This window comes from Procambarus clarkii, chromosome 60, assembly GCF_040958095.1.
Source record: "Procambarus clarkii isolate CNS0578487 chromosome 60, FALCON_Pclarkii_2.0, whole genome shotgun sequence".
NCBI lineage: Eukaryota > Metazoa > Arthropoda > Malacostraca > Decapoda > Cambaridae > Procambarus > Procambarus clarkii.
This window is the reverse complement of record NC_091209.1, coordinates 17,897,568-17,923,101: the sequence shown is the minus strand read 5'-3', so window position 1 is coordinate 17,923,101 and position 25,534 is coordinate 17,897,568. Positions and strand designations below refer to the sequence as shown.

Sequence of the window (25,534 nt, the reverse complement as noted above, 5' to 3'; positions counted from 1 at the left end):
CGTGCAAGGTAAGTGATGTGTGCTTTTGTTGTATGTTTTGCTGAAACAATATAAATTCCTTTCTCACTAAGATATACATTTCAAATTGATCCACTACTTGTCTGAATTTAAGAATTTTTGTATTTTTGAGATACAGTATACATAAATTCAGTATATTCCTTTTTTTTTTTTTGAAGATTTCTTGTAATGAATATCACAGCGCTAATGAAATAAACACCGTAAGAATTTTCAGAATTTCATGACCATTATCTGCAGTGTATTTGTTTCAAGCTATTATAATAATAGGATGCCAGAACTTCATTTGTAAGACCCTTCAATGAGATCTGTTTATGATTACATTTTGTGCTCTAATTTATATTTGTGGCTTTTTTGTCAGAATCCTAGTTCTAATTGATAATTAAAATGATTAAACAAGTTTAAATAAGAGAGAAACAACATAACATTATGTAGTAACAAGGTTGTGCGGATTATATTCCATAATATGAATGTTGTTTTAATTTTTTGTTTTTTTAAACTGAAAAATGTGTTTGCAATATATATAGGTCTGAATAAAGGTTTGAGAACGTTGATTGGATGGGCTGTGGAAAAACTGGGATATGTTGATAAATTATCAATGTGTAAATCATTGGTTCAGAACTGAAGTTAAGAGTAAGATGTGATGTCCTTATGGGTGTTTATTAATGTATCTTTATTGATTGGCTTGTTTCCAGGCCATTAACCTCTGTAGCAGAATGAGATTACATAGAGCTGAAAAGGAGATGAAGCAGGAGAATACTGTTAGGGGCCTTAACCTAACATACCCTAATCTAGCCTAACATAACTAATTCAGTAATTCATGTTCTTAATGTAATATAATATTATTAATTCAAATAAACCACCTTCACAAATTTTGTTGAAAATAACAAAAATCACTGGCTTTAATCAAATTCGGCCTTGAATACTAGGCCAAGTAGTACGTTCTGGCTATTAGGTACAACATGCATTGCCATATATGATATGGCCAGGCAAATCGGCCCCTGCTTACTAGACAAGTAGACAATTCTGGTTATTGTATCATGCCCCTGGCAGTCCAGTATTATTACCACTCAGTGATTGTCCAAAAGTGTTGGGAAGTCGTGAGACCGACATGCACCCAACACCCAACAACGCTCCTGCCATTTTTTTAGGCACAGATATATCATCAAATCATTTCAACATGCTAGGGCCGCATGAGTATCACGTGTGCGTAAAGCTTGAATGGTCCCCAAGCAATTATACAACCATAAACTCTTGACTCCTGAAGGATTCGAACCCGAACCAGGGTACCATGCTCCTGGCTGTCTAGCACGATAACCACTCGGACAGCGATTGTCTAAAAGTGTTGGGAAGTCGTGAGACCTACATGCACCCAAAACCTAACAACACTCCTGGCATTTACTAGGAGTGTTGGATATGTATATGTGTGTATTATATATATACATACACATATGTACTCATACATAATCATACACATTGTATTACAATTTTCAGAAAACAGACATATCAATCAGTGTTTGAAAATCTCATCTAGCTCTGCAGAGGTTGGGTGCATGTCAAAGATACAGCAAGCATTTCCTCTCTGGATTGTGACTCTGAGGCACTGGAATAGGAAACTGGCCCCCTTTTGAATCTCTAGATTGTCAAATAAGTTCCTCACCCACATCCTTTAGGAACTTTGGTACACATTTATCCCAGGCGCCCAGGGCCTCAGAGCCAATATATATTTTTACTGCAAGACAAAAGTATGCAATGCCCTGCTACCCCCCATTCCCCCACAACAAGCATGAGAATATTTGTAGTAAAATGTTTATTATAATTATCTTTTAATACTTGGTTGGGTAGTCTTTTCTCTTCTTCACAGCTTTGGACACATTGGAGTAGGTATTCTGGTGAGATATTTGCCCAGACATATGGCCTCCTCAATCTTGTGTGTGGAGCTGACGTCTCTACCCCTCCATATCCCTCTTAACCATGTGCCAAAGGTCTTCAGTTGGGTTCAGATCTATGCTGTTTCCTGGCCAATCCTTTATGAATGGTACAATGCAGTACCATGCAGCTCATTATGAATGCTCGGAGGCAACTGAGCCTCCCAGCTGTGCTACCAGATACCATAACATCATATACCTGCTGCATAATCCTGTCTGAAATATCTCATTATAAGACATTTCATCATTCTTTTTTTGCCATAACTCTGCAGCGCCTCGAGCCGGGTAGCACATACTTTTGACGAGTACTGTATGTATGTGTGTAATTACCTATATGTAACTACCTAAGTATTGTTACAGGATGAGAGCTATGCTCGTGGTGTCCCATCTTCCTAGCACTCTTTGTCATATAACACTTTGAAATTACTGATGGTTTTGGCCTCCACCACCTTCTCACTTAACTTGTCCCAACCGTCTACCCATCTGTTTGCAAAAGTGAATTTTCCTATATTTCTTTGGCAGGTTTGTTAAGTTAGTTTAAATCTTTGACCTCTTGTTCTTGAAGTTCAAGGTCTCAGGAATTCTTTCCAATCAATAGGAATTATTTTACAAATTATAACAATTTCTTTCGAGTTAGGAATTTTTAGTTTACGAACCATCTCTGGGAACGGAATAAATTTGTAAACCAAGGTACCACTGTATATACAGAATAAATATATATATATATATATATATATATATATATATATATATATATATATATATATATATATATATATATATATATATATATATATATATATATATATATATATATATATATATATATCTAATAGCCAGAGCCACACTACTTGGGCTAGTATGCAACAGGCAGTGGTTTTTAATTTTTCCACACATTTCTTTGCAAATTGCCATATTCCAATTAATATTATTATATTAAGAGCATGAATTACTGACCTAATTATGTCAGGTTAGGTTAGATTAGGTTAGGCTAGGTTGGTTAGTTTAGGTTTGATGAAATTTCAGTGTTAGTTTTAACTCAAATTAAAAAAACCATATCATATATATTGTAATGGAAAGTTAATAATTCCATAAGAAAATTGTTTGGAAAATATAATATTTCACAAAAATTCAGCTTGTTAATTAAGCAACATGGTCCATTAGGTACAACGTATATTCAGACGACAACATGCTTTCCGGCTCTTTGGGATTGGGACTGGATGAATTATTGGCAGTTAGCAGATAAGTGGCTAGTCATCCAGAAAATCTAAGGAAAAATTTACAATTTTATGGGGAAAATTCTCCATTTTTTCCTGTTGTACTCATGAATATTAAACATTTTGGGTGTACGTGTTAACATTGGTGTGTTGGTGCTGGGATTAGGTGTGTATTGAAAGTGTGTGAATGGGTGTTGGAAAGAGGTGTGGACGTTTGGGGTGGATGTGGGTATCTGGCATAGGTGTGGGGTGTCTGGAGTCGGTTTGGTCGTGTGTGTCAGGAGTGGGTATGGGGTGTCTGGGGTCGGTTTGGTCGTGTGTGTCAGGAGTGGGTATGGGGTGTCTGGGGTCGGTTTGGTCGTGTGTGTCAGGAGTGGGTGTGGGTGTGTATTGAAAGTCTATGGATCAGTGTCAGAAGTGGGTATGGATGTTTGAAGTGGGTGTGGGTATCTGGAGTGGTTGTGGGTGTCAGGAATGGGTGTGGGTATTAGGAGTGGGTGTCTGAAGTAGGTATCTGGAGTGGATATGGGTGTGGTTGTCTGGAGTGGGGGTGGGTGGTCAGGAGTGGGTTTGAGTTTCAGGAGTTAAGGTCTTTGTGTATGGGATTGATATACAGTATGTGTATTGATATTGGCCTACAGGTGTGGGTATTAATATTTGGGTGTTGGTATTGACATGTGGGTATAGGTAATGTAATGTAGCTGTGGGTATTGGCATGTAGGAGTATGTAATAGGCCTAAGCGTAAATACATAATTGTAGTTACAGGATGAGAGCTATGCTTGTGGTGTCCCATCTTCCCAGCACTCTTTGTCATATAACACTTTGAAACTGCTGATGGCTTTGGTTTCCACCACCTCACATGACTTGTTTTGATCATCTACCAATCTGTTTACAAAAGTGAATTTTCTTATATTTCTCTAACAGCTTCATTTAGTTAGCTTAAATCTATAACTCTTGTTCTTGAAGTTCCATGTCTCAGGAATACTCTATCAATTTTGCTGATTTCCATTACTATTTGGTATGTAGTGATCATTTATCATATCGCCTCTTATATATACATATACATATATATAATATATTTATACAGTATATATATTTCACTGTCGGTGGAAATATCAATTCTCCAAAATTCATTTTTATTAATGGTCTGATGCCTAGAAGCATTTTGTAAGGGCTTCCTACATTCTCAAAGACTTGTTTACACTTAACACTACACTTATATACACTTGATACACTGTGTATGATACATTGGACCTAAATCTTGCTTTTTATTCGTTTCGGGTGAGGTGGGTACATGAGAATGAAAGTAACTGCAGAGTGCTTATTGGCCCATACGGTGCCTTGAAGTGGGTAGAATATAGTTGTGCATTAATTGGCTGTTGATTGCGGGTGTTGACTTTTTGATGTGTAGTGGCTCGCTGATGTCGAGCTGCCTATCGCTGTACCTATCGATGATTTCTGTGTTGTTTGTTAAGATTTCTCTGGTGATGATCTGGTTGTGAGAAGAGATTATATGTTCCTTGATGGAGCCCTGTTGTTTATGCATTGTTAGTCGCCTGGAAAGAGACGTTGTCTTGCCTATATGCTGAGTTCTTTTGGACTTACAGTCCCCAAGTGGGCATTTAAAGACATAGACGACGTTGGTTTCCTTCAAAGCGTTCTGCTTGGTGTCTGGGGAGTTTTTCATGAGTAGATTGGCCGTTTTTTTTGGTTTTATAATAAATTATCAATTGTATTTGCCGATTTTTGTCTGTAGGGATAACGTTCCTATCAACAATGATATCAATTGTATAACGTTCCTATCAATTGTATGACGTTCCTATCAATTGTTGATAGGAACGTTATCCCTACAGACAAAAATCAGAAAATACAATTGATAATTGTATTTTCTATTAATTGTATCAAAGAGGAGAACACCGATACATGGCTGGTTCGGTCTTCTCTGCTCTTCGCGTTTGGTCTTTTTGGCATGGGTTTATCACCATTTATATGGTGATCAGGTGGCTTCGCTGATGGTGTCCCACCTGAGAGCTTTGTCTCGGTGACAGTATGAAGTTTCCTAGCATTCTTTCTGCCATTTTCACTCTCTTCGTAGGTTGTCTTCTATTTCTGATCGGGTTGCCTTGTTCTTTCTTTCTTGATTTCTTCAGGACCATCATTTGTTGCCAAATACTGTTGCCTCATATCGTGCGGCGCTGGCAGAGCCGCTCCAGATTGCGTTCAGGGTGGATGTCACTTCTACCCCATTCCGTAAGTTTTCTCATGCTTTGTTTCACTTCCGGTCTGCTCATGTGCCACCTGAGCCATCCTGGTCCTTGTACAGGGTGCTCTCCTGTCTCTCTTCTCCTTGGTTCATAGTAGGACCTTCAGTTCAAGATTGTTTTTCCAAGGCTCTTGTTGTTGGCATTTGCCTCTGGGGTTTGGGTTGGTGAGCTTCATGCTCTCCTCCAGCACAGGGGTTTTTGCTTTTCAGTCCTGGTAATTGGTTTGTTCGGTTGCAGCCTTCTCCTTTTTTTCTGGCGAAGAACGAGATGGCTGCTTTCCGGAGGGGTCCTTGGGTTATTGATGCTTGGTTGGTCAGGCCGGGGGTGCATCATGTGTTGTGTCCGGTTCCAGGTCTTTGCCGTTTCCCACGTGCCTTGGCTTCTGTGGCCGAGAATGTGCTTAGGGTTCATCCAATTTCCTTCATTCCCTGTTCCAAGGCTTGTGTCTGCCAGGTCGTCTGCAGGGTTATTAAGTCTTGCTAGCCTACAGTCTATCCTCATGCCCATGACATTCGTAAGTTTGCTGCTTTGACTGTCGTCTTTGGTAACATGTCTTGGGCTGATATTTGGGCGCTGAGATTTTGGAGGTTGAACAGGGTTCTGGCCGCTCGTTATCTAGTCAAAGTTCCTGGTCCTCGTCGTTCGTGTGTGGCTTTAGGTCACAGGTTGCAGCTCATTTTCTTGACTTCGAGTTGAGGAGCAAGTGGCGTGTGCCTCTCAGGTAAGTCCCTCCTTTACTTATCTTTGGTTAGGTAGCTCCAGGGAGCTGAATAGGCTCCATTCAGAAAACTAGCGCTGAATGTAATGAAACGCTTTTTTTTGGGTGAGCCCCGGAGGCTCCCTGGCACCCTCCCTCCCTCCAGTCAGCGTTTTTTTTTTTTGCATGGGTTGATGCTCAACTTCCAAACTGGAAGGGAGGTGTGGGAGGTCCGGGGAAGGGAGGGCTGCACAGCCATGCGGCATGATGGTGGAGTGTGGTGTTTGATGGTTTTCTTATTTCTTTTAGTAAGGTGAGTTCTGCCTCTCTGTTTGGTCTTCGGTTGCAAATTTCTTACCATGTGGGGGTCTGTTTTGTTATGCCTACCTTTCTGGCTGCCAACCCTGGTCAATGGCAGACATGAATGCCTCCAAATACATGGTGGTTTCTATAAGCCATTGCTCCCTTTGCCTCTCTGAGGGAGCCAGGTTCTGGCTCGTAGTTACCGGTACGCTGAACTCCAATTGACTGATGTCCCAGACTAATACGTATAACATATATCAGCCTGATAGCTCTAGGAAGCCTCGGGGGCTCACCCAGAAAATAGCGTTTCATTACATTCAACGCTGGGTTTTTCCCCTTGAGTGAGAGAGCCAGGAGCCACTATTCACAGGTCAAGGAAATCAAGCCCACTGGCATGGTGAGAACTCAGTTTGTTTTTACAAGGTACACAAGACATTAAATTAATTTGTGTGCTGTAATTTAATAAGATATAAAGTTTATTAAAAGCTAATGTGTGGTGTGTCAATTGAACCATGGAAAATATCTGCAGGGAATGAGATATTTCACTTTGGGCCTCCTCCTTAGTATTAGAAGCAATGTCTCTGCCTGTTTAACCATAGAGTAATAATAATAGTAATAATTTATTTACAAGAAGGTACAATGAGTTGGTGAGATTACATAAGATTGGTATTTTTACATTGACAGATACAGTATCTTTCTGCCTGCCTGATCACATCTGTTTACTTGTCAGACCATGTATTTATGCCTGTCTGGCAGTGTCTGTCTCTGATCACAACTGTCTGAGTGATTGATTTTTATTAATGTTGACAGATTTCAATTAACATTGACAAATATTGATTGACTAATTTTAATTGGCTAGCATTCATTTTGACTACCTGCCTACCTAATAGTGTTCACATGAGTGGCAAAGCAGAGGGATGCTAATTCTTATCATTCTTTTGCAGTGTACATATGTTGTCATTAATTTTGTTTTAAAGTATCATCATATGTATTATGATTATTAGCAGTAAGAAAATTGATTGAAGCAATGCGGCGACTCCAGCCAGCGATCAGGATAATTCCAGCCATGCACCTTGCCTCAATTTATTTTCTCTTTGATATATATCATGTTAGTGTGATTTCTTTGAATAATATTAGCACTGTTACCAGCACCCCAATGAGTCTTCATATATAGCCATAGGTAAGAAATTATACCATATTAAACAAATTTGTAAAATTTTGTGCTCAGTTCATTGAGTCATGTTTAATTTAAAACATAATTTTTTTTTTATTTGAACAATCTGAAGCAATTTTGAATTTGAAATTATTAAATTTCGAATAAACTATTCAAAGCTTTTAACTTTTGAATTGATAATTATGTTTAATGACTAACATATATATATTTTTGTTTATAATTTTAACCAATACTAACGTAGCAAACTGACTCATCTTTCATACAGTGGAACGTCTGTCTATGACTGCCATAGACTACAAATTTTCTGTGGGGAGCCCCTTCGGCTCCCTGGAGCTATCGGGCTAATATGTGATATTTTAGACCGGGGCATTAGCCTAAGGCGTTCCACCTACCAGGAACCACGAACAAGCCAGAACCTGGCCCCCTCAGAGAAGCTGTAGGGAGCAATGGTCCTGGAAAACCCCCTCATGTGCTTTGGGGTTTCCCTTATGTGCCATCAACTAGGGTTAGGCACCCAGAAAGGTAGGCATAACAAAACAAACCCCACATGGTAATAAAATTACAACTAAAAACCGAAGTGAGAGGTAGAACTCCCTTCAATCCCAAGGGAACAAGCAAACGTCATACTCCACTGCCCTGCCACTCATCCGGGCAGCCCTTCCCTTCCCAAGAGGGGGAGGGGGAGCCCCAGATCTCCCCGTGCCGACTACCCAGCACTCCAGTTCAGAAGCTAAGCATCAAACAACGCGAAAAAATGCCTACCGGAGGGAAGGAGGATTGCCAGGGAGCCTCTGGGGCTAATCCAGAAAATGGTGTTTCATTACATTCAACTCTTGTTTTTCGTAGGGGAGCCCCATCGGACCTGGTCCAAGAGCACAAATCCTCCACAACCAAGGATGCAGAAAGAGTAGGAACCTGCACGTGCAACTGTACAAGGCCAATATCCTGAGAAAGCACAGGGGCGAACAAGCATGCATTAAGGCGCTCAAACTCGCCCCCAGGTAAACCTGCAGAATGGTAGACGTTTCTCACCACTCAAGCATGCGGGACCGACAGAACCAGGTTCCAGGCCGCCCGTTATTTTGTGGGCATGTCTGCTCCTGGGTGTTCTGGTGTTGCTTTGGGTTGCAGGTTGCAGCCTGTTGTCTCGACTTTGTGTCACAAAGTTTGTGGTGGCCACCTCCCAGGTCAGCCCTTTCTTTTCCTTCTCTTTGGGTATGAAACTCCAGGGAGCCGTAGGGGCTCCCCACAGAAAACCAGCATTGAATGTAATGAAAAGCCATTTTCTGGGTGAGCCCCGGAGGCTCCCTGGCAACCCTCCCTCTCACCGGTCGGCATTTTTTTTCGCATTTGTTGATGCTTAGCTTCTGAACTGTAGTGCTATGCAGCCAGCGCGGTGAGGTCCTGGCCCCCGCCCCTCCCCCTGTCGGGGAGTGGGAGGGCTGCGCGGACAAGCGGCACGGCAGTAGTGTGTTACGTTTGCTTGTTTCCTTGGGATTGTAGGGAGTTTTACCTCTCTGTTCGATTTTTGTTGTTAGTGTCTTACCATGTGGGGTTTGTTTTGTTATGCCTACCTTTCTGGATGCATAACCCCGGTTGATGGCAGATAAGAAACACCCCCAACCACAGGGGGGGGGGGGGGTTTCCAGGGCCATTGCCCCCTGCAACCTCTCTGAAGGGGCCAGGTTCTGGCTCGTGGTCCCTGGTAGGTCTGAACTCCATAGCTAATGTCCCGGTCTAACATAACATTCATTAGCCAGGTAAGCTCCAGGGAGCCTCCAGGGCTCACCCAGAAAATATCGTTTCATTACATTCAACGCTGTTTTTTTTTACCCTGTTATTATACCTCTTTCTTTTGCTCCTTGGTTTGGCTTGGTTACTCCTTCTGGCTTCACTTTTTCAGTTCACAGGTATAGAAATATCTAAAGAATTAAAAGAAATCACTGAGTATATAGAGGTCCAACCACAAGGTCATAGAGGGGAAAAACATCTGGTCAGTACATCCAGCTACAATAGGGTTACAGCCACCACAGAAACAAATTTACAGCCACCACAGAAACAAATTATTTCACAATTTGTATTAAAGTAAAGTATCTAAGTAAAGAGATGATTTGCAAGAAATTTTTGTTATTAGCAGATGTATTTACTTTTAAATACAGGAGACTAGTAAGACATGAAAAAATACACAATCGACTTGATAATGGTCCAGGACGGACTGAAATGTCATTGTCTCTTCATCTTCTGGTGTGTGGTTTTTCATTTCATCAATGCGAAATATGAGTACTGTACAGTTTCTTTTGGGCCAAATTGGATGAGTTAATTAAGACAAATTGATGGAGCAGACAACTTACCTTAGTTCACTTAGAGTTTGTTCTGTAGCCAATTATTTCCAACACACTAAGGATTCCACTGGTAGAAAAAAATATATATTCAATCTCAGATAAATTAATAGATTATCTCTGAATGCATTTCCTGGGAGGGCTGGTTTCAGGGGGCTCCTCGAGCTACTTGCCTGGTTAACTCCAAGCATAAAGACCCAACCAGTCCCTTTGAGTCACAAGTGACTTCTATGGACCAGGACCAGAATATGGAACCCTCAGTAAAGACAAGGGAGTCTGGGAATACTAGATTAACTCAGGCTACAAGAAAACACTAGGCAGAACCCCTAGAAATAAGTACAATAACTGCATGGAAATTCAGTGGCTCCCTATTACTAGCATGCCTTTTAAGACTGGGAGGTCTATGGAGGCCTATAGAGCAAAGACAGAGGCCATTTGGACTGGCAGATCCATAAACTATATCCTGGAGACCTGTGTATCTTTACATTAAGCAAGCCATGAGAATGAGAGCAGGTAATTATGTATCCAAGTGAAAACTACCAAAGTGTAGTTACAGGGTGAGGTGTGATGTCCTGTCTTCACAGCACTTCACATATAACGCTTTGAAACTACTGACGGTTTTGGCCTCCACCTACTTCTCGCTTAACTTTTTTGAATTTTCAATTCAATTCAAAATTCAAAACTAAAATGTTTTAAATTTTCTTAGAGTTCTTTAGCAGCTTTTTTTTTAGTTAGCTTAAACCTATTACATCTTGTTCTTGAAGTTCCAAGTTCCAAGTTTGTTTCAGGAATTCTTCCTAACCAATTTTATATCCGATTAATATTTTCTACGCAGTGATCATATCTCCTCTTTTTCTTCTATCTTTGCAATTTTAGCATATTTAAGATCTTTAACCTCTCCTTGTAGCTCTTGTCTTTCAGTTCTGGAAGCCATTTAGTTGTATGTCTTTGCTCCTTTTTCTAGATTGATAATGTGCTTCTTAATTACATATTAAAATATGGGCACCATACAATCGGTGCATATTCCAACTTTGGTCTCACAAAGGTCGTGAACTATTTCTTTAGTATTTTATCATCCATGTATTTAAAAGCAATTCTGAAGTTGGAAAGCGTAGCATTGGCTCCTCGCACAATTTTCTATATGTGGTCGTCGGGTAACAGTTTTCTATTAGAACCATCCCTAGACCCCTTTCCGTATCAGAATTTGTTGTGTGTGGTCTATTTAGGTGATGTCTCATCAATGCTGGATCTGATATTCACCAGAAAAGAAGAGATATATGGCATTCAGTACCTCCCTCCATTAGATAAAAGCAACCATGTCCAATTGGAAATCAAATATGCAATGGGTTATAATCTAGAATGGATCCATAATCTATAATATAATATAATCTAATCTAGAATGAAGAAAGTGAAATAATGGAAAAGCATGATTTTAAGCAAATTGCTGGTAAAAGGATCAAATCCAGAGGTTGAACTCACATGCAGGATGAGGTGCCCATGATTTGTTTCCAAGATGGCATCTATTTACCAGAGACCAATGGCAGCAAGACCCGTGTACCTGCAGGAGTTTTAAATCTTATGCAGTGCTTTAAAACATTCCTGACCATGTTGCAAAGTTTACAGATAATTGACAAAAACATCCTTGACTGTGTCAGTCAGTTGAAAGGTTAAGTTCAGTTTCAACATTTTTTTATATATAGTTTTGTTGGTTGTATGTTAGAATAAAATGATTCATTGGAAAATCTAATTTTCTTAGCCTATGTAGATTATAGTTTACAGTATACTGTACTGTACTATTATTGTACTTTATATGAACTGGAGTAAAATATTACCCAATCTTCCTCAAATATGGCAGACAACCTTTCAATGTCAGTAGGAATGAAGTCATGAACAAACTCGGCAAGAACCTCCTTTTAATTTTATGCCTATAATATTAGGCACCCTAACCTATGTAATTACTTAAGTGTAATTACCCAAGTGTAGTTACAGGATGAGAGCTACACTTGTGGTGTCCCGTCTTCCCAGTACTCTTTGCCATATAATGCTTTGAAGCTACTGACAGTTTTGGCCTCCACCACCTTCTCACTTAGCTTGTTCCAACTATCTACCACTTTGTTTGCAAAAGAAAACTTTCTAATATTTTTGCAGCACCCTTGTTTCCTTAGCTTGAATCTGTATCCTTTTGTTCTTGAAGTTGCTGGTTTCAGGAATTCCTCCCTGTCAATTTGGTCGATTCTTGTTGGTATTTTGTGACTGGTGATCACACACCAATGTGTGTGAAATTACCAAGTGTAGTTACAGAATGAGAGCTACGCTCGTGGTGTCCCGTCTTCCCAGCACTCTTTGTCATGTAACGTTTTGAAATCGCTGACGGTTTTGGCCTCCACCACCCTCTCACCACATGAATCATTTGTTCCAATCATCTACCACTCTGTTTACAAAAGTGAATTTTCTTACATTTCTTCGTCAGCTTTGTTTAGTTTATGTGGCTGTGAAGGCCGACCTTGGTGCACTGTAAACATTGAGTATGTGAACCCCAGTACACCCCACTAGCCAATGTCGCTCCTATCCAGGACAAAGGTGGTGGGGCCAAGAATCCTTGACTCAACCAAGGCAAGGGCCACCTCAAGCAAGGAGAACTTCTAAGGGTGTGACCCCCAAACACACCAGAGAAGAGAACTGTCAGTGAATGGACCTTGCTACGGAGTGCCCAGAAAGGAAGCCCTGAGCACAAGGATCTCTTAGCACACTAAAGACCAGGCTCATGCTACACTGCAGTGTAAGAAAAAGCCACCAAATGCAAATAAATTCACTTAGGTGAATAAAAAGGACACCAGAGCCAGTACCGGAGAGAGGCGATTCAATAACGACTACATCAGCACTAGAGCTGAACTTTGGGATGTCGGCTGGTGGTGGGCTACCTCTTCCCTTCCCGCAAATGAGTGGGAATAGTGGAGCAAATGAGCTCGCACTAGTTCCAAAGAAATTTAGTTATTTGTTTATATAGTTGGGGGAGTTCTTTCAGCCGATTTGAGACTTCGGTCTCTTTTGAATCAAGCAGTAATTGTTGTTTTTTTACTCACTGACTTCCTGATTGCCTTCCCTGGTGTGGTGGCAAAGACAAATGTCACTACCCCCTGCACCTCTGTAAGGGGGGGGGGGAGGCCAGATTCTGGTGCCAGTCCCTGATAGGCCTCTAGACTTCTATGGCTGATATGACCCAGAAGATGGTAACCATATCATTATATAGCTTCAGGGAGCCACAAGGGGCTCTGCCCCCACCCAGAAAATAGTGTGATGAAGAGGCAATCTTCAATGGCTGTGGGTGATACAAATGCATCAAAGCTTAGTCAGAGTGTAGGAAAGTGCAGTCAGCATTATAAAAGAATATAGCAGAGTAGGAAAATAACATAATACTTTCTGAAATACAGAATTGTTTTTAATATAATCATGTAAGTACAGTGTATTCATATTTTGTATAACCCAATAATTATGCATAGTATTTGGAGCTAACCTTAAGATTAATTGTATTTTTTTTTCTCTTAGTAATATATTTGAGTGCAATGTTTAATACTATGTGATAAGTTAACGTATAAATGCAAAAAATATATAATTGAGAAATTATGCTAATGAAATAGTTTTGTATATTAATGCATAATAGTGATGAGTATTTGACTTTTGATTCTATAGCTTTTGCGGTAAATATTAAGTTTAATAAGTGAGAATTCATAAAATAGGCTTCTTAACTGTTATCAATAACATCAATCACGTTGACCAGACCACACACTAGAAGGTGAAGGGACGACGACGTTTCGGTCCGTCCTGGATCATTCTCAAGTCAATTGAGAATGACATAAAGATAGAGATATACTTTAGCCACGTTATTGTGACTCATCGCCAACATCAATCACAATATGCTTATTTATGATATATATTTTATTTGGTGTTGTAGACACATAAATTGAATACATAATACAAAGTTCTTTGTTCCTTGTTTTTCTTTTTAAATTTGGTTAATGGAAATACAATATTTTATTTTATTTTATTTGGGAGGCTGTTCCACAAATTAAGACTATATACTTGCATGGCAACTAAAATTAAATAGACAAAAGTGGCTTGTTTAGATATGAAAACCACATTTTATTTTTATTTGTAATTTTCGGGGGGGGGGGGCAAGACCAACCCTTCAAATGGTATTCGCAAAATATAGGTGTCAGAAATACATACACTAATAGATAACCCGGTGCTGCCTCAGGTCCAAATCCAATTCACAACAGATTTTAAAGATAGAGTTGCATCCAAACCTTGTTTGTTTGTCTTTATTAGAAATAAGACTGAAGCCTTGGTTCCATTTTGATAGTAGACCTACAGTACTGTATAATTGTAAAGTTAATAAAGCTACTGTATTTACGTCTGCTATGGAAATGAAGTGGTATGTATAATTATTTTACTCTCCTCTTCCACTGTTGTTAGCATATGTGAATGTAGGAAAATAAAAAGATTTTGGTAGTAAAATATATACAGTATATAGTATCATAATTCAATCATGTGATAAATGCTTTTCTTTTTCAGATATTGGTACAGTATACTATATATAATTTTCCTTTCATAGGGCAAAGCTTATGAAATTTATATTTATTCTTCCGGAGATTTCATTACAGACACATATTCAAGTTGTACTGAAGAGTAAGCCCGTTGAATGGTGGTTAAATTTATGCTCATCTCAAAATCTTTTACTTTTAAGGGTATAATATAGGGGATGCATATAGTACTCAGTACATATAGGCGATGCATATAGTACTCAGTACATATAGCGGATGCATATAGTACTCAGTACATATAGGGGATGCAAATAGTACTCAGTACATATAGGGGATGATGCATACAGAGTAATTTGATGTAGATACATTGAATACAAAACTTTTCAAGGTCAAGTGCTTTGGTTGTGCTTCAGTAGATTCACTTTTGCATCAAGTTTCTGAGAATAGTTTAGAACTTTTTTTTGTCATAAAAACATTCAAATTCATTGCCTCACATTTTTTGTTTTTGATCACATAGGCTCTCTTGTACAGTAGTAGCCTAATGAAACTTTAGCTCCATAAATTTACTGATGCTTGTTTTGTGGCTTTTTAGTGCAAATATTTACCCTTTTTATCTTAGAGGAAGTTGCTGGTTGTAACCTCTGACCCATCTCTAACATTGTAGGAGATATAGAACAATTTTTTTTAAGTATTATTGGATCTCTAGCTTGACTTTCTAAAGCATGCATATTTTCACATTAATGGGCTATTTTTTCGTGAACTATTCTTACAATTCCCCATTAGACTGAGTATGCATTTTGAAAAGTTTCTCTCGAAAGGAATTTCCAGCTTTGCTGTTCTGCTCTTTTCAAAACAATTGACAGTGACTCTTTTTGTTCTTAAACAGTAAGTCAAATTATTTTCCCTCCTTAGATCTGAAGAGGTTTTTCCTTAATTAAGGTTAGGCCAACCTACTTTAAAAGTACAATATCCTGAAGATTTTTCCAATTAAAATCAAAACTTCACTCTCAGCAAACACTTCCAAGAGGTTCTGTTTTTTATTCAGAGGCTTTGAAGAGTAAAGGGGTAAACAAATAAATCATCTCCCACTCACTCCCTTTGAGATGAACCACATCTAATATAAATACCTCTGGATCAGAAAATGGAGCCACATACACAGGGCTCTTGTGGTACCATGCAGCTTGTGGTTCCAGCCAAAAAGAGGCAGAGGCTTGATACTGCTCACACAAAATTAAAGAATCAAGATCAGATTTGAGTCCTTTCCCACAATGGGAGCCTATGAAAAAGCAAAACATAAGGGGCTTCAGCCAGAATGCAAACCAGATAAGAAAAGGAGCTGAGAAGGCATTGCAATGAAACTGGCAATGGGGGATATTGTACATTTCACACTCTGAGAAATGGCCCACAAAGTTGGGTTACCAAAAGTCAAAAGTCGAAATGTACCCCATGAAGCCAAAAGTCAAAAGTCGAAATGTACCCCATGAAGCCTAAACTAAAACTGCCTCAGGCTGGACACTTACTGTCTCCTGACAAGAAAAAAGTCAGCCATGTAAACTTATCTCAGATCCCAACCTTAGAGAAAGTAATACCTAAGTATCATCCAAAACAGTCTCCCATAAAGCCTGCAAGGCCTCAAGCCTTGGAGTCAGTGATACAACTCAACATAAGTCACACCATGCTGAAAACAACAACAAACAATTTCAGTAAAGGAGATCTGTGGAGCAAAAGGTTTTCACCAAAGAGCACCAGTGAAGAAATCCTGAAGCATTGCTGTGCAGATAGCAAAAGTCAGTGGCACACATGCAACTAGTAAATGACCCCATGAAGCAAACCCTAAGGCATGGCATCCTTTGTGCTGTGGCAACAGGCTTCAAGAAAAACTGGTCAGAAAACTTACCGGTCACCCTAAAGCCAAGGTTAATAATGAGTGGATACCAGGCACAATGTAGTGTTGTAAGTTCTGTCAGCGGTATTACTGTTACTGGTAGTAGTCATTGTAAGCATTAATTCATAATTGGTAGTTAGCTGAACAATAACTGGTGCTGCTTGTATTGGAATTATTGTTTGTATTGAGTGTTGAGGGTACTGCTCCCTTTTTGCATTATAAAGAGCTAGTCCGTCAGTGATGGCTTCAGTTGGACTCGGCCCCGTCTCCCTTCCCCAATTATGAGGGACAAGACCATTTGAACACTCCTTGTCATAGTGGGGACACAAGTTCAACAAGAACCTTTTCAGTACTATAAATCCTGGGTAGACCATATGAACTCTGGCTTAGGGAGCATCTGAGGAGCATTAGCTCATAAAATATTTTTGGACTTTGTAGAAATAAGAATGAAACTCATGCATGTTGCTGCTTTAAACCTAGCTTGATTCTCAGGTGATCTGAAAAGATGAATTTTACACTATACAGTGCCTTGGTGGATTTTAATATTACAGTGTCATACTTGGGTTTTTAACATTGTTTTACTACTTACTGTCTTACTTTTAACTATTGGTGCCACTGTCCTAGATATTTTTTTGTACAACTCAGTACCTTAGGTGGGTTTTTGTACCACTCTGTACCTTAGGTGGGTTTTTGGAACATTTAGTACCTTAGGTGGGTTTTTGTAACACTTAGTACCTTAGGTGGGTTTTTGTACCACTCTGTACCTTAGGTGGGTTTTTGTACCACTCTGTACCTTAGGTGGGTTTTTGTACTACTGTACCTTAGGTGGGTTTTTGTACGACTCTGTACCTTAGGTGGGTTTTTGTACCACTCTGCACCTTAGGTGGGTTTTTATACCACTCTGTACCTTAGGTGGGTTTTTGTACCACTCAGTACCTTATGTGGGTTTTTGTACCACTCTGTACCTTAGGTGGGTTTTTATACCACTCAGTACTTTAAGTGGATTTTTATAAACTTCACCTTGAGTGAACTTCTATGGCACTTATTGATGGAGACTTTTTATACCACATGTTGTCTTAGGTGAGATTTTATACACACATTGTATTAGGTGTTTTTTTTTAGGTGGGTTTTATATTACATATTGTGTTAGGCACCTGGATCATACTTGGAGTAGGTTCTGCAAGTTCTTCTACTCTGACCTGAGGCCAGGCTTGACTTATGATAGCTTGGTCCAACAGACTGTTGCCTGGAGTGGCCCACAGACTCGCATATCCAGTACAACCCTGTTGGTCCAGCACTCTTTGTAGGAAACTGTCTAATTTATTATTTTGTTTAAGAAGTCCAATTTTTATATCACTCAATTCTTAGGTAGGTTTTTATATATCGCATATTGTCTTAATGGGTAACATGTGATAAGTTTTTACACTATGACTACCTTCAGACGTATTTAATGCTGCACGATTTTGACATTTGTGTAGCCAGTTTTAAACTTATTTCCAGTCTGTATTTAAGATTTGACATAACCAGATTTAAAACTCCCAATAGGGAATGTTAAGCCATTGCTCAGTCTCTTTGTAGTCAATTGAGATGCAATAATCTGTAAGGAAGTATTCAATGTAGTCAATGCGCAATGGAATGACCCAGAATTTAATTCCTGGGTAGAACAAGGTATTTGGACTCACTTCCTTACAACTGATGACTCTATTCACCTAGACATAAATAGGTATTGTACCTAGGAGTAAGGTAACTGTTGGAGGTTGTATCTAGGGAGGTCAGTCTAAGGGGACCTCAATATGCTTAACCAGCTTCCTCTCCCAAGAAATAGGAAACCAAGCTACAAATTAGTTTTTTGTAAGTTCCAGCTGTTTCTTTATTAATACTGGAACAACATTATTTGCATATAACAATTAAAGAGTAAGCCAAATTTGAAACACACAAATTTGTTTCTGGCACTTCAAGCCAGTTATAAAATATACGTACAGTATAATGTCAAAAGACATACTTTATTTGTATATACACTATGTTATTGAACATAGTGGAAGTAATAAAAAGAAAGCAAAGTATTTTCCATTAAAATTGTTGAATAAAGATTACTTGTAATATACAGATCATGAATTACAATAATGTGGCTGAAGAATGTTGACCAAACCACACACTAGAAGATGAAGAGATGACAATGTTTCGATCTGTCCTGGACCATTATCAAGTCGAGTGTGATGAGACGATGGAAGCACGGGCATAAGTAAGGCAAGAGAAGTGAGGAGGAGGAAATCTTAGAGGAATGTAAGAGCAAGGCAAAATGTACGGAAGGGATAGGTGTAAAAAAAAAAAAAGGTGTAATGGGTTAATAATAGGAGTAAGAAGGTGAACGTAAGAAAAAGAAGAGAAAAAGAAAGAAAAAAAAGGAAGGGTAGGATTATGTTAGGTCATATTTGTTAGAAGGTTTGGAGCATTTGAGGATGTAAACTAGAAGTTTTAAGTCTGCAGACACAAACAATGCTCTCTTCTGTCATGTTAGGGATTTTAATCATCCTATTGATTGGTCTTCTAAAACAATCTTTCCTGCCTCTACGCTTCACAGACACCGCCTCGTCGAATCGACTCTGATACACAACCTACCCAACATGATCCTTAGTCCTGGCTCTGTTGCTGTTGACTCTTCCCTTTCACAGTACATACTCAAATGTTTCAAACCTTCTAACAAATATGACCTAACATAATCGTACCCTTCCTTTTTTTCTCTTTTGCTCGCTCTCTTCTTTTTCTTACATTCCCCTTCTTACTCCTATTATTACCCCTTTACACCCCTTTTTTCACACCTATCCCCTCCCTACTTTTTGCCTTGCTCTTACCTTCCTCTAAGATTTTCTCCTCCTCACCTCTCTTGCCTTACTTATGCCCGTGCCTCCCTCGTCTCATCATAATCAACTTGATAATGGTCCAGGATGGACCGAAATGTCGTCGTCTCTTCATCTACTAGTAATATATTTCCTTGGCTACATTAGGAAGACCTACAGAAAGGTAACTCAACTGGATGCGTGGCCTGGAAAGTGTTTCACTTATCTCTGTATTAAATTTAAACTTATGGTATTTAATTATGATGTTGTATTTTGTTGCATAATTGCATATTTCAATGTATTATTCTGAATGATTGAGAGAGGCATAAGAAGCAGCTAAATTGGCATAATGTTTCTTATATGGTTTGTTTAACATCCGTCTATCACACTTATGTCTTGGGTGCAGTCACTACACTGTAATTTATAATGGGCTCTATTAAGGAAATATATGGTGTACCAGTGATAAATTAGATCATTTATTTTTTCTACATTTTCTCTTTTCATATCTAAACACATGCCACACTGAAACAATTTTCAAAACCCATAATCTTGCCAGTTTTTCATAAACATTTTGTTTGCATATTTCTTGTGTTCTGAAAGATGAGTGAAATTCAAATGTGAACAACATGTACAGTTTTTTCAAAAAAAGTTTGTGACCAATTCAGTATTTGTTCTTGAACTCGAAAGTAGTGCTGTAAATAACATAAGCAAATTTATTTAATTGCACTTGACAGACTTATAATTTAAGCTAAATAGCATCAGTTTCACTGTCCCAACAATTTATCTTCTTAAAAATCTTAAAATTGCCGAATCAGGATTTTCTGTTTTGGCATCTTTGAAGCTTTAAGCCATCGTTGTCTAGTTTTGTTTGTCTTAATCACTCAACTTTGGTTGTAAGCCATCAGTGATACATTGCAGCCATACATACTCCAATTATGTAAAAAAAAATTCAATATTCTAGGTAGATTTACTAATATTTTATATTTGTGAACAGATTATAAATTCAAAAAGGTGTGGGTTGGATCTTGGAGAAGACCAGTCATTGGTCTAGGCAGACCTCAGTATGCTTGACTGACCTCCTGTGTTCAACAGTAGGAAATGGCAAACTTAAATGACAGATAGTTGTCCAGTTTTTAAATTGATTTCACATTATCCATACTGAGGCTGTCACTGATAAGTTACCTAATATCTAGATGGGTAACAAATATTAGATAAGTTACTATATATATAAAGATATATATATATATATATATATATATATATATATATATATATATATATATATATATATATATATATAAATATATAAATAAATATGGTGTGATAATGCCAGGCTCACTTAGTTGGGACCCATTATGACCTAAAATTTAATTTTAAATGAACACATCATGAAACATTTCAGTAGCAAGCTTGTGAATATATTTTAAATTTTGTACTACATTTTTAACCATATGAAAGATGGGTGTATATTTTTTTTTTTTACAACCTGTCTCCAAATGGATGGCAACAAAGCTGTTGGTGCCGGCCCCATGTCAAGTGAACATGGAGCTGATTATATGATACAATTGTCCTCTAAATAAGACTCTAGAGACAGCATAGCATAGCATTGTTCTTCTCACTTTAGGAAACATTAAAGTAGAAACAGGTGGGAGAACAAATATTTCAGTGTCTGCTATTCTTTAGCAGGTCACTAGTTACTGCATTATTAGCGTGCAAATCTTTTCTCAGTCCCAAAGCAGATTGGGACAAGACAAATCTTCCCAAAGATTTTAGGTGTTGTTTATGTCCACTGAACACATTGTGGACATTCTCTTATGTAAGATATTTAAGTTGTTGAATGTTATAAATAATGATGTTTACATGTATTATGTAAATACTCATTAACAAAATTTAAATTGTACATAATTACCTAAGTGTAATTACGTAAATGCTAGCAAATTAGTAGTAATTTTCCTGGCTTAAACCTTTTGAGTTCAGTCATATTCTCAGAGTTCATGACTTGTTTCATAATTTAGATTGCCAACAGGATTGATGCTTATCTTGAAAATGTGAAAGAAAAATGGGACTTCAGGTTTGAAATCACATACGGCCTTTTAATTCAATGTCCAAGGTATTGGTGTGTAAAAAATGTAATGTTGCTTGAATGTGTACTCATTATGAGGCAACAAGCAAAACAAAAAATGTGTTCCATATCATAAGCAGACTCATTGAACAATGGCACTTGCTCACATTTCAAAGACAAATTTTATGTCAAAGATGCAAATTTTGAGAGGTTGTACTGAATTTATTGGCTCTTTGTCATAAATTATAAGTAACACATTTTCATGAGCTTATAGAAAAAACCCTTTTCACTGTCTTATAATATACAGTATATATGAATATAATGGAAATATTTTTAGATTAATTTCTTTATTAAATTCAGCAAATATAATTGAGAAACTTGTTTTATAGGTGAATTATGATCCATAAATTTATACAAAATATGCTGTTGTAATTTATAATGAATTTGTGGTATATGCAGATGTGCTACAGGGGAATCCTGGCAGAGCATTATGTTAGCCTGCATAAAAGGGAGACCGTGTGATCCTGACGCACTGAAGAACGAGCCGAGCAAGACGTGTGGTTCTAATGTTGCATATGTCTACTTTGTGTCTTTCATTTTCCTCTGTTCCTTCTTGGTAAGTAGACTTAAATTGAGGCATTAAGTAGTGTCATATAGTAGCTATATACTTTATTGATATGTGATTTGTTCATGTAATATGTTGTCCAAAAAGATATGATTAGTAATTTTGCATATATTTTTGTTAGCTATCTAATCCTTTTAGTTGCCATCACTGTTTGCCAAAAGAAATCAAAAGTGTGAAAGATACTCTTGTGTGACAAGAGTATGAAAAATATATAGAGCAGCACAAATAGATAATCTAAAAACATGTAATGTGTTAGAATAAGGAATGATAGAAAAATGTGGACTACTAAAGCTTGTAAGTTGCAAGAGCGTGCAAAATAGTTTGTACTTCTTGAATGAATAGATGATGATGGACTTGTAAAATGAGGATAATCAAGTGAATCTGAAAGGAAGGAAGAGATGATGCCTAGAAGAAGATGTGCAGACATAGTCTGTGAGGAAGCAGGGACTGAGTGAGAACAGAACGCAAGAAGTGATAGTGAACTAGGCCAGGTGGTAACAGTTTGTCAAAAGGGACTAAAGGTTTTACATGCTTGTATTTGACACCTCAGAATGAATACTCTACACCTAGTCTCGTGAAGCAGTTGGGTATTTCTGTGGATGACTTGCTGTGGTGGTTCTGATTTTCTGTGATGGTGTGTTGTATGTGAAATGTGGTGAATTTATTGGTATAATTTGTTTTCATTTAGTGCTTCCCTATCATCTCTCAGTTGTTACCTCCCCACTCAGTAAACATTAGGAATTGAGTAAAGCTGATGGCTTTGGATTAGTTCAATAGATATTTTATGTACAAAAACACCAGGATGTTCTAAGTTGCTCACTTTCTACATTCGCTATTTAAGGACATAGGGTATTTAAAATATTGAGTATATAAGCTTTAGGGAAAAAAATTATGTATTGGCACTGATCTCTAAGGAAATGTTGGATACATAAGTATGTAGCTAAATATGAGGCTCTTTGAACTTGAAGACAAGTGCCAATGCATCACTAATTCCTTCCTAAGCATTAATTAAATACTATATATCCTTCATTAGTTAATGCAGCAGAAGTAAGCAGCTAAGATCACCAAGAGAAAAACTATTAAAGCAAAACTTCTAATGACATAAAACCAGAGGTATGGCTCATTCTCCTGACAGAAAAGACAACAAATAACTTAACTAAGACCTGCAAGAAACACTATAGGTATTATGCAAGACATGTGCTACAATTAATGTGCAAGATATGTGCTAAAAGGGCGCCTGACAGCTGAGTGGACAGCGCTTCGGATTCGTAGTCCTGAGGTTTAGGGTTCGTTCCCCGGTGCAGGCAAATGGGCAAGAAGTTTCTTTCATCCTGATGCCCCTGTTACCTAACAGTAAATAGGTACCTGGGAGTTAGACAGCGGCTACGGACTGATTCCTGGGGGTGTGTAACAAAAAAGAGGCCTGGTCGAGGACCGGGCCGTGGGGACACTAAGCCCTGAAATCATCTCAAGATAACCTCAAGATAGATTGGCTTGTGTTAATAATGCCAAAGAAAGTTTCTTTCAGATTAAAAAGTAACTATTGAATTTTTGGAAGTGTTTCTATTATGGGTCCCGGTAGTACAATCAGGTTCGTTCTCGACCCACAATCGAGAATTCCGGGTTCGAATCTCAGGCAGGACAGAAATGGTTGGGCACATTTCCTTTCACCTAATGCCTCTGTTCACTTAGCAGTAGGTAGGTTCTCAGGAGTTAGTCAGCTTGTTGTGAGGTTGCATCCTGGGCGGGGTCAGTAATTTGGCCTTGGGGAAGGGAGGGGGGGGGGGAATCTTGAAATGTGTGTGGATACTCTTTACTGGAGGAGCCGGTCGGCCGAGCGAACAGCACGCTGGACTTGTGATCCTGTGGTCCCGGGGTCGATCCCGGGCGCCGGCGAGAAACAATGGGCAGAGTTTCTTTCATCCTATGCCCCTGTTACCTAGCAGTAAAATAGGTACCTGGGTGTTAGTCAGCTGTCACGGGCTGCTTCTTGGGGGTGGAGGCCTGGTCAAGGACCGGGCCGCGGGGACACTAAAGCCCCGAAATCATCTCAAGATAACCTCAAGAACCCTCTGGTTTCCTGTCCCTAAACACAATGAATTATTAAAAATTATGATCCACCTGATCAACTATGAGTTTAAATGATTAGATTTATTAGTATTATCAACTTATTGAGTTTGACATTACTGTATTAATAAAAAATAGGTTCAATTTTATTTAAGTTGTAGTGACAGTTGCTTAATAGGCCTATAGTGTATTACTCCTGATAAAATTACAGTTTGCTACATAGATATTTCACCTAATTTACAAAGAGATGTCAAATCTTCTATAAGTCCTCCTTTAAGATAAAATGTAATATTTTAAAATTCAAAGCAATAAAAGCTGTGACATTCTATACACTATGCTTGTTATAGAATCTTTTTGTTATTAAATGTCAGAGAATTGTCATTGTATATCCAAATATAATTTTTACTAATAAGATGACCCCTGGCAGATGTTGAACCTTTTTGTTGCTGTCATCATGGACAATTTCGATTACTTGACTAGAGACTCATCCATCCTTGGTGCTCATCACCTTGATGAGTTCATCAGAATATGGGCTGAATATGACCCTAATGCAACGTAAGTACTGTATACTCACATTTAGTTTTTCTTATGAAACAACTTTGCTTTGATCTTTTTGTTCTTTACTTATATTCTATTTTTATTGTTAAATCTATTTCCAAAATTAAAAAATATTTTTTTGTCTTCCATCTGTTGCAGCATATAATCGTTATTCTTGTAATCTCATTACAGCATAAAATAATTAGGCAATTTATAAAATCAGGTTTCATTAAATGAAATAAGTTAAAAAAAAATTCTGTACTAGTTATATCCATTAAGACAACTGCATCATGTTCTTATTTAATTGTAATACTTTTGAAGGGAAGGTACCCTCAGTAGCTCTCTGGTGCTTCTGCACTGTTACAGCTAAACCAAAGGATCACCCCAGGACTATTAAGACCCGTGTATTTGTACTGGTAGCCAGGAATCACAGATCAACCCAAAACTGAGCAAATCCAGCCAGAAAGTCAGACAAAACCAAAGAAAAATCCCAGCTTGAAAGAAAGAAAATAAGAAGATATGAACTAGGCAAATGATAATTAGCTATTGGTAAACAACTTTAGGCCTAATTCACTTGGTCACTAGCTCGAGGATTCGTAAACATCAGTGGCATGTGTGTTAGTGGCAGATGCTTATGTTTCCATTGGGGGTTTGACAACAACCATGAAGCGTACTCGTACTCTTGCAACCTTTTTGAGTTTTTTGTGGAATACTTCTAAGGGTGCTGAATCAAAGCAAGGGCCAAAGGTTACTTTTCCTGGCACTCATGTACCTTCCTTCTGGTCTCCAAACCCCAGGAGATATGTAGGCTCCATCCCATGCCCTTCCCATTCTGTAACTGTGAAGGGTCTCAAGGTTTTAGATTTAAAGAAGGCATGTTTTTACTTTTTTGTCTCTCTTCGCTGCCTATTTTAAAGAATTAATGGTTTCTTCTCCTTTTGGAGTTTTTTCATTTCTTCTTCCCATTACTGAATTCCCAGGGGGGGTCCCCCTGATTGCATTCTCATAGCTACCATGGCTGTGTGCGGTAAATTAAAAAAAA

General features: G+C 38.3%; 1 protein-coding gene across 1 annotated transcript in view; it reads left to right on the top strand.

Moving 5' to 3' along the window:
- cac (calcium voltage-gated channel subunit cacophony) overlaps nt 1-25,534 on the top strand; it is a 749,704-nt gene that overhangs the window by 662,324 nt on the left and 61,846 nt on the right. The window contains exons 34-35 of the mRNA XM_069307633.1: nt 21,723-21,879; nt 24,383-24,510. Coding sequence (XP_069163734.1) covers nt 21,723-21,879; nt 24,383-24,510 — 285 coding nt within the window. The remainder of the gene's footprint in view (nt 1-21,722; nt 21,880-24,382; nt 24,511-25,534) is intronic.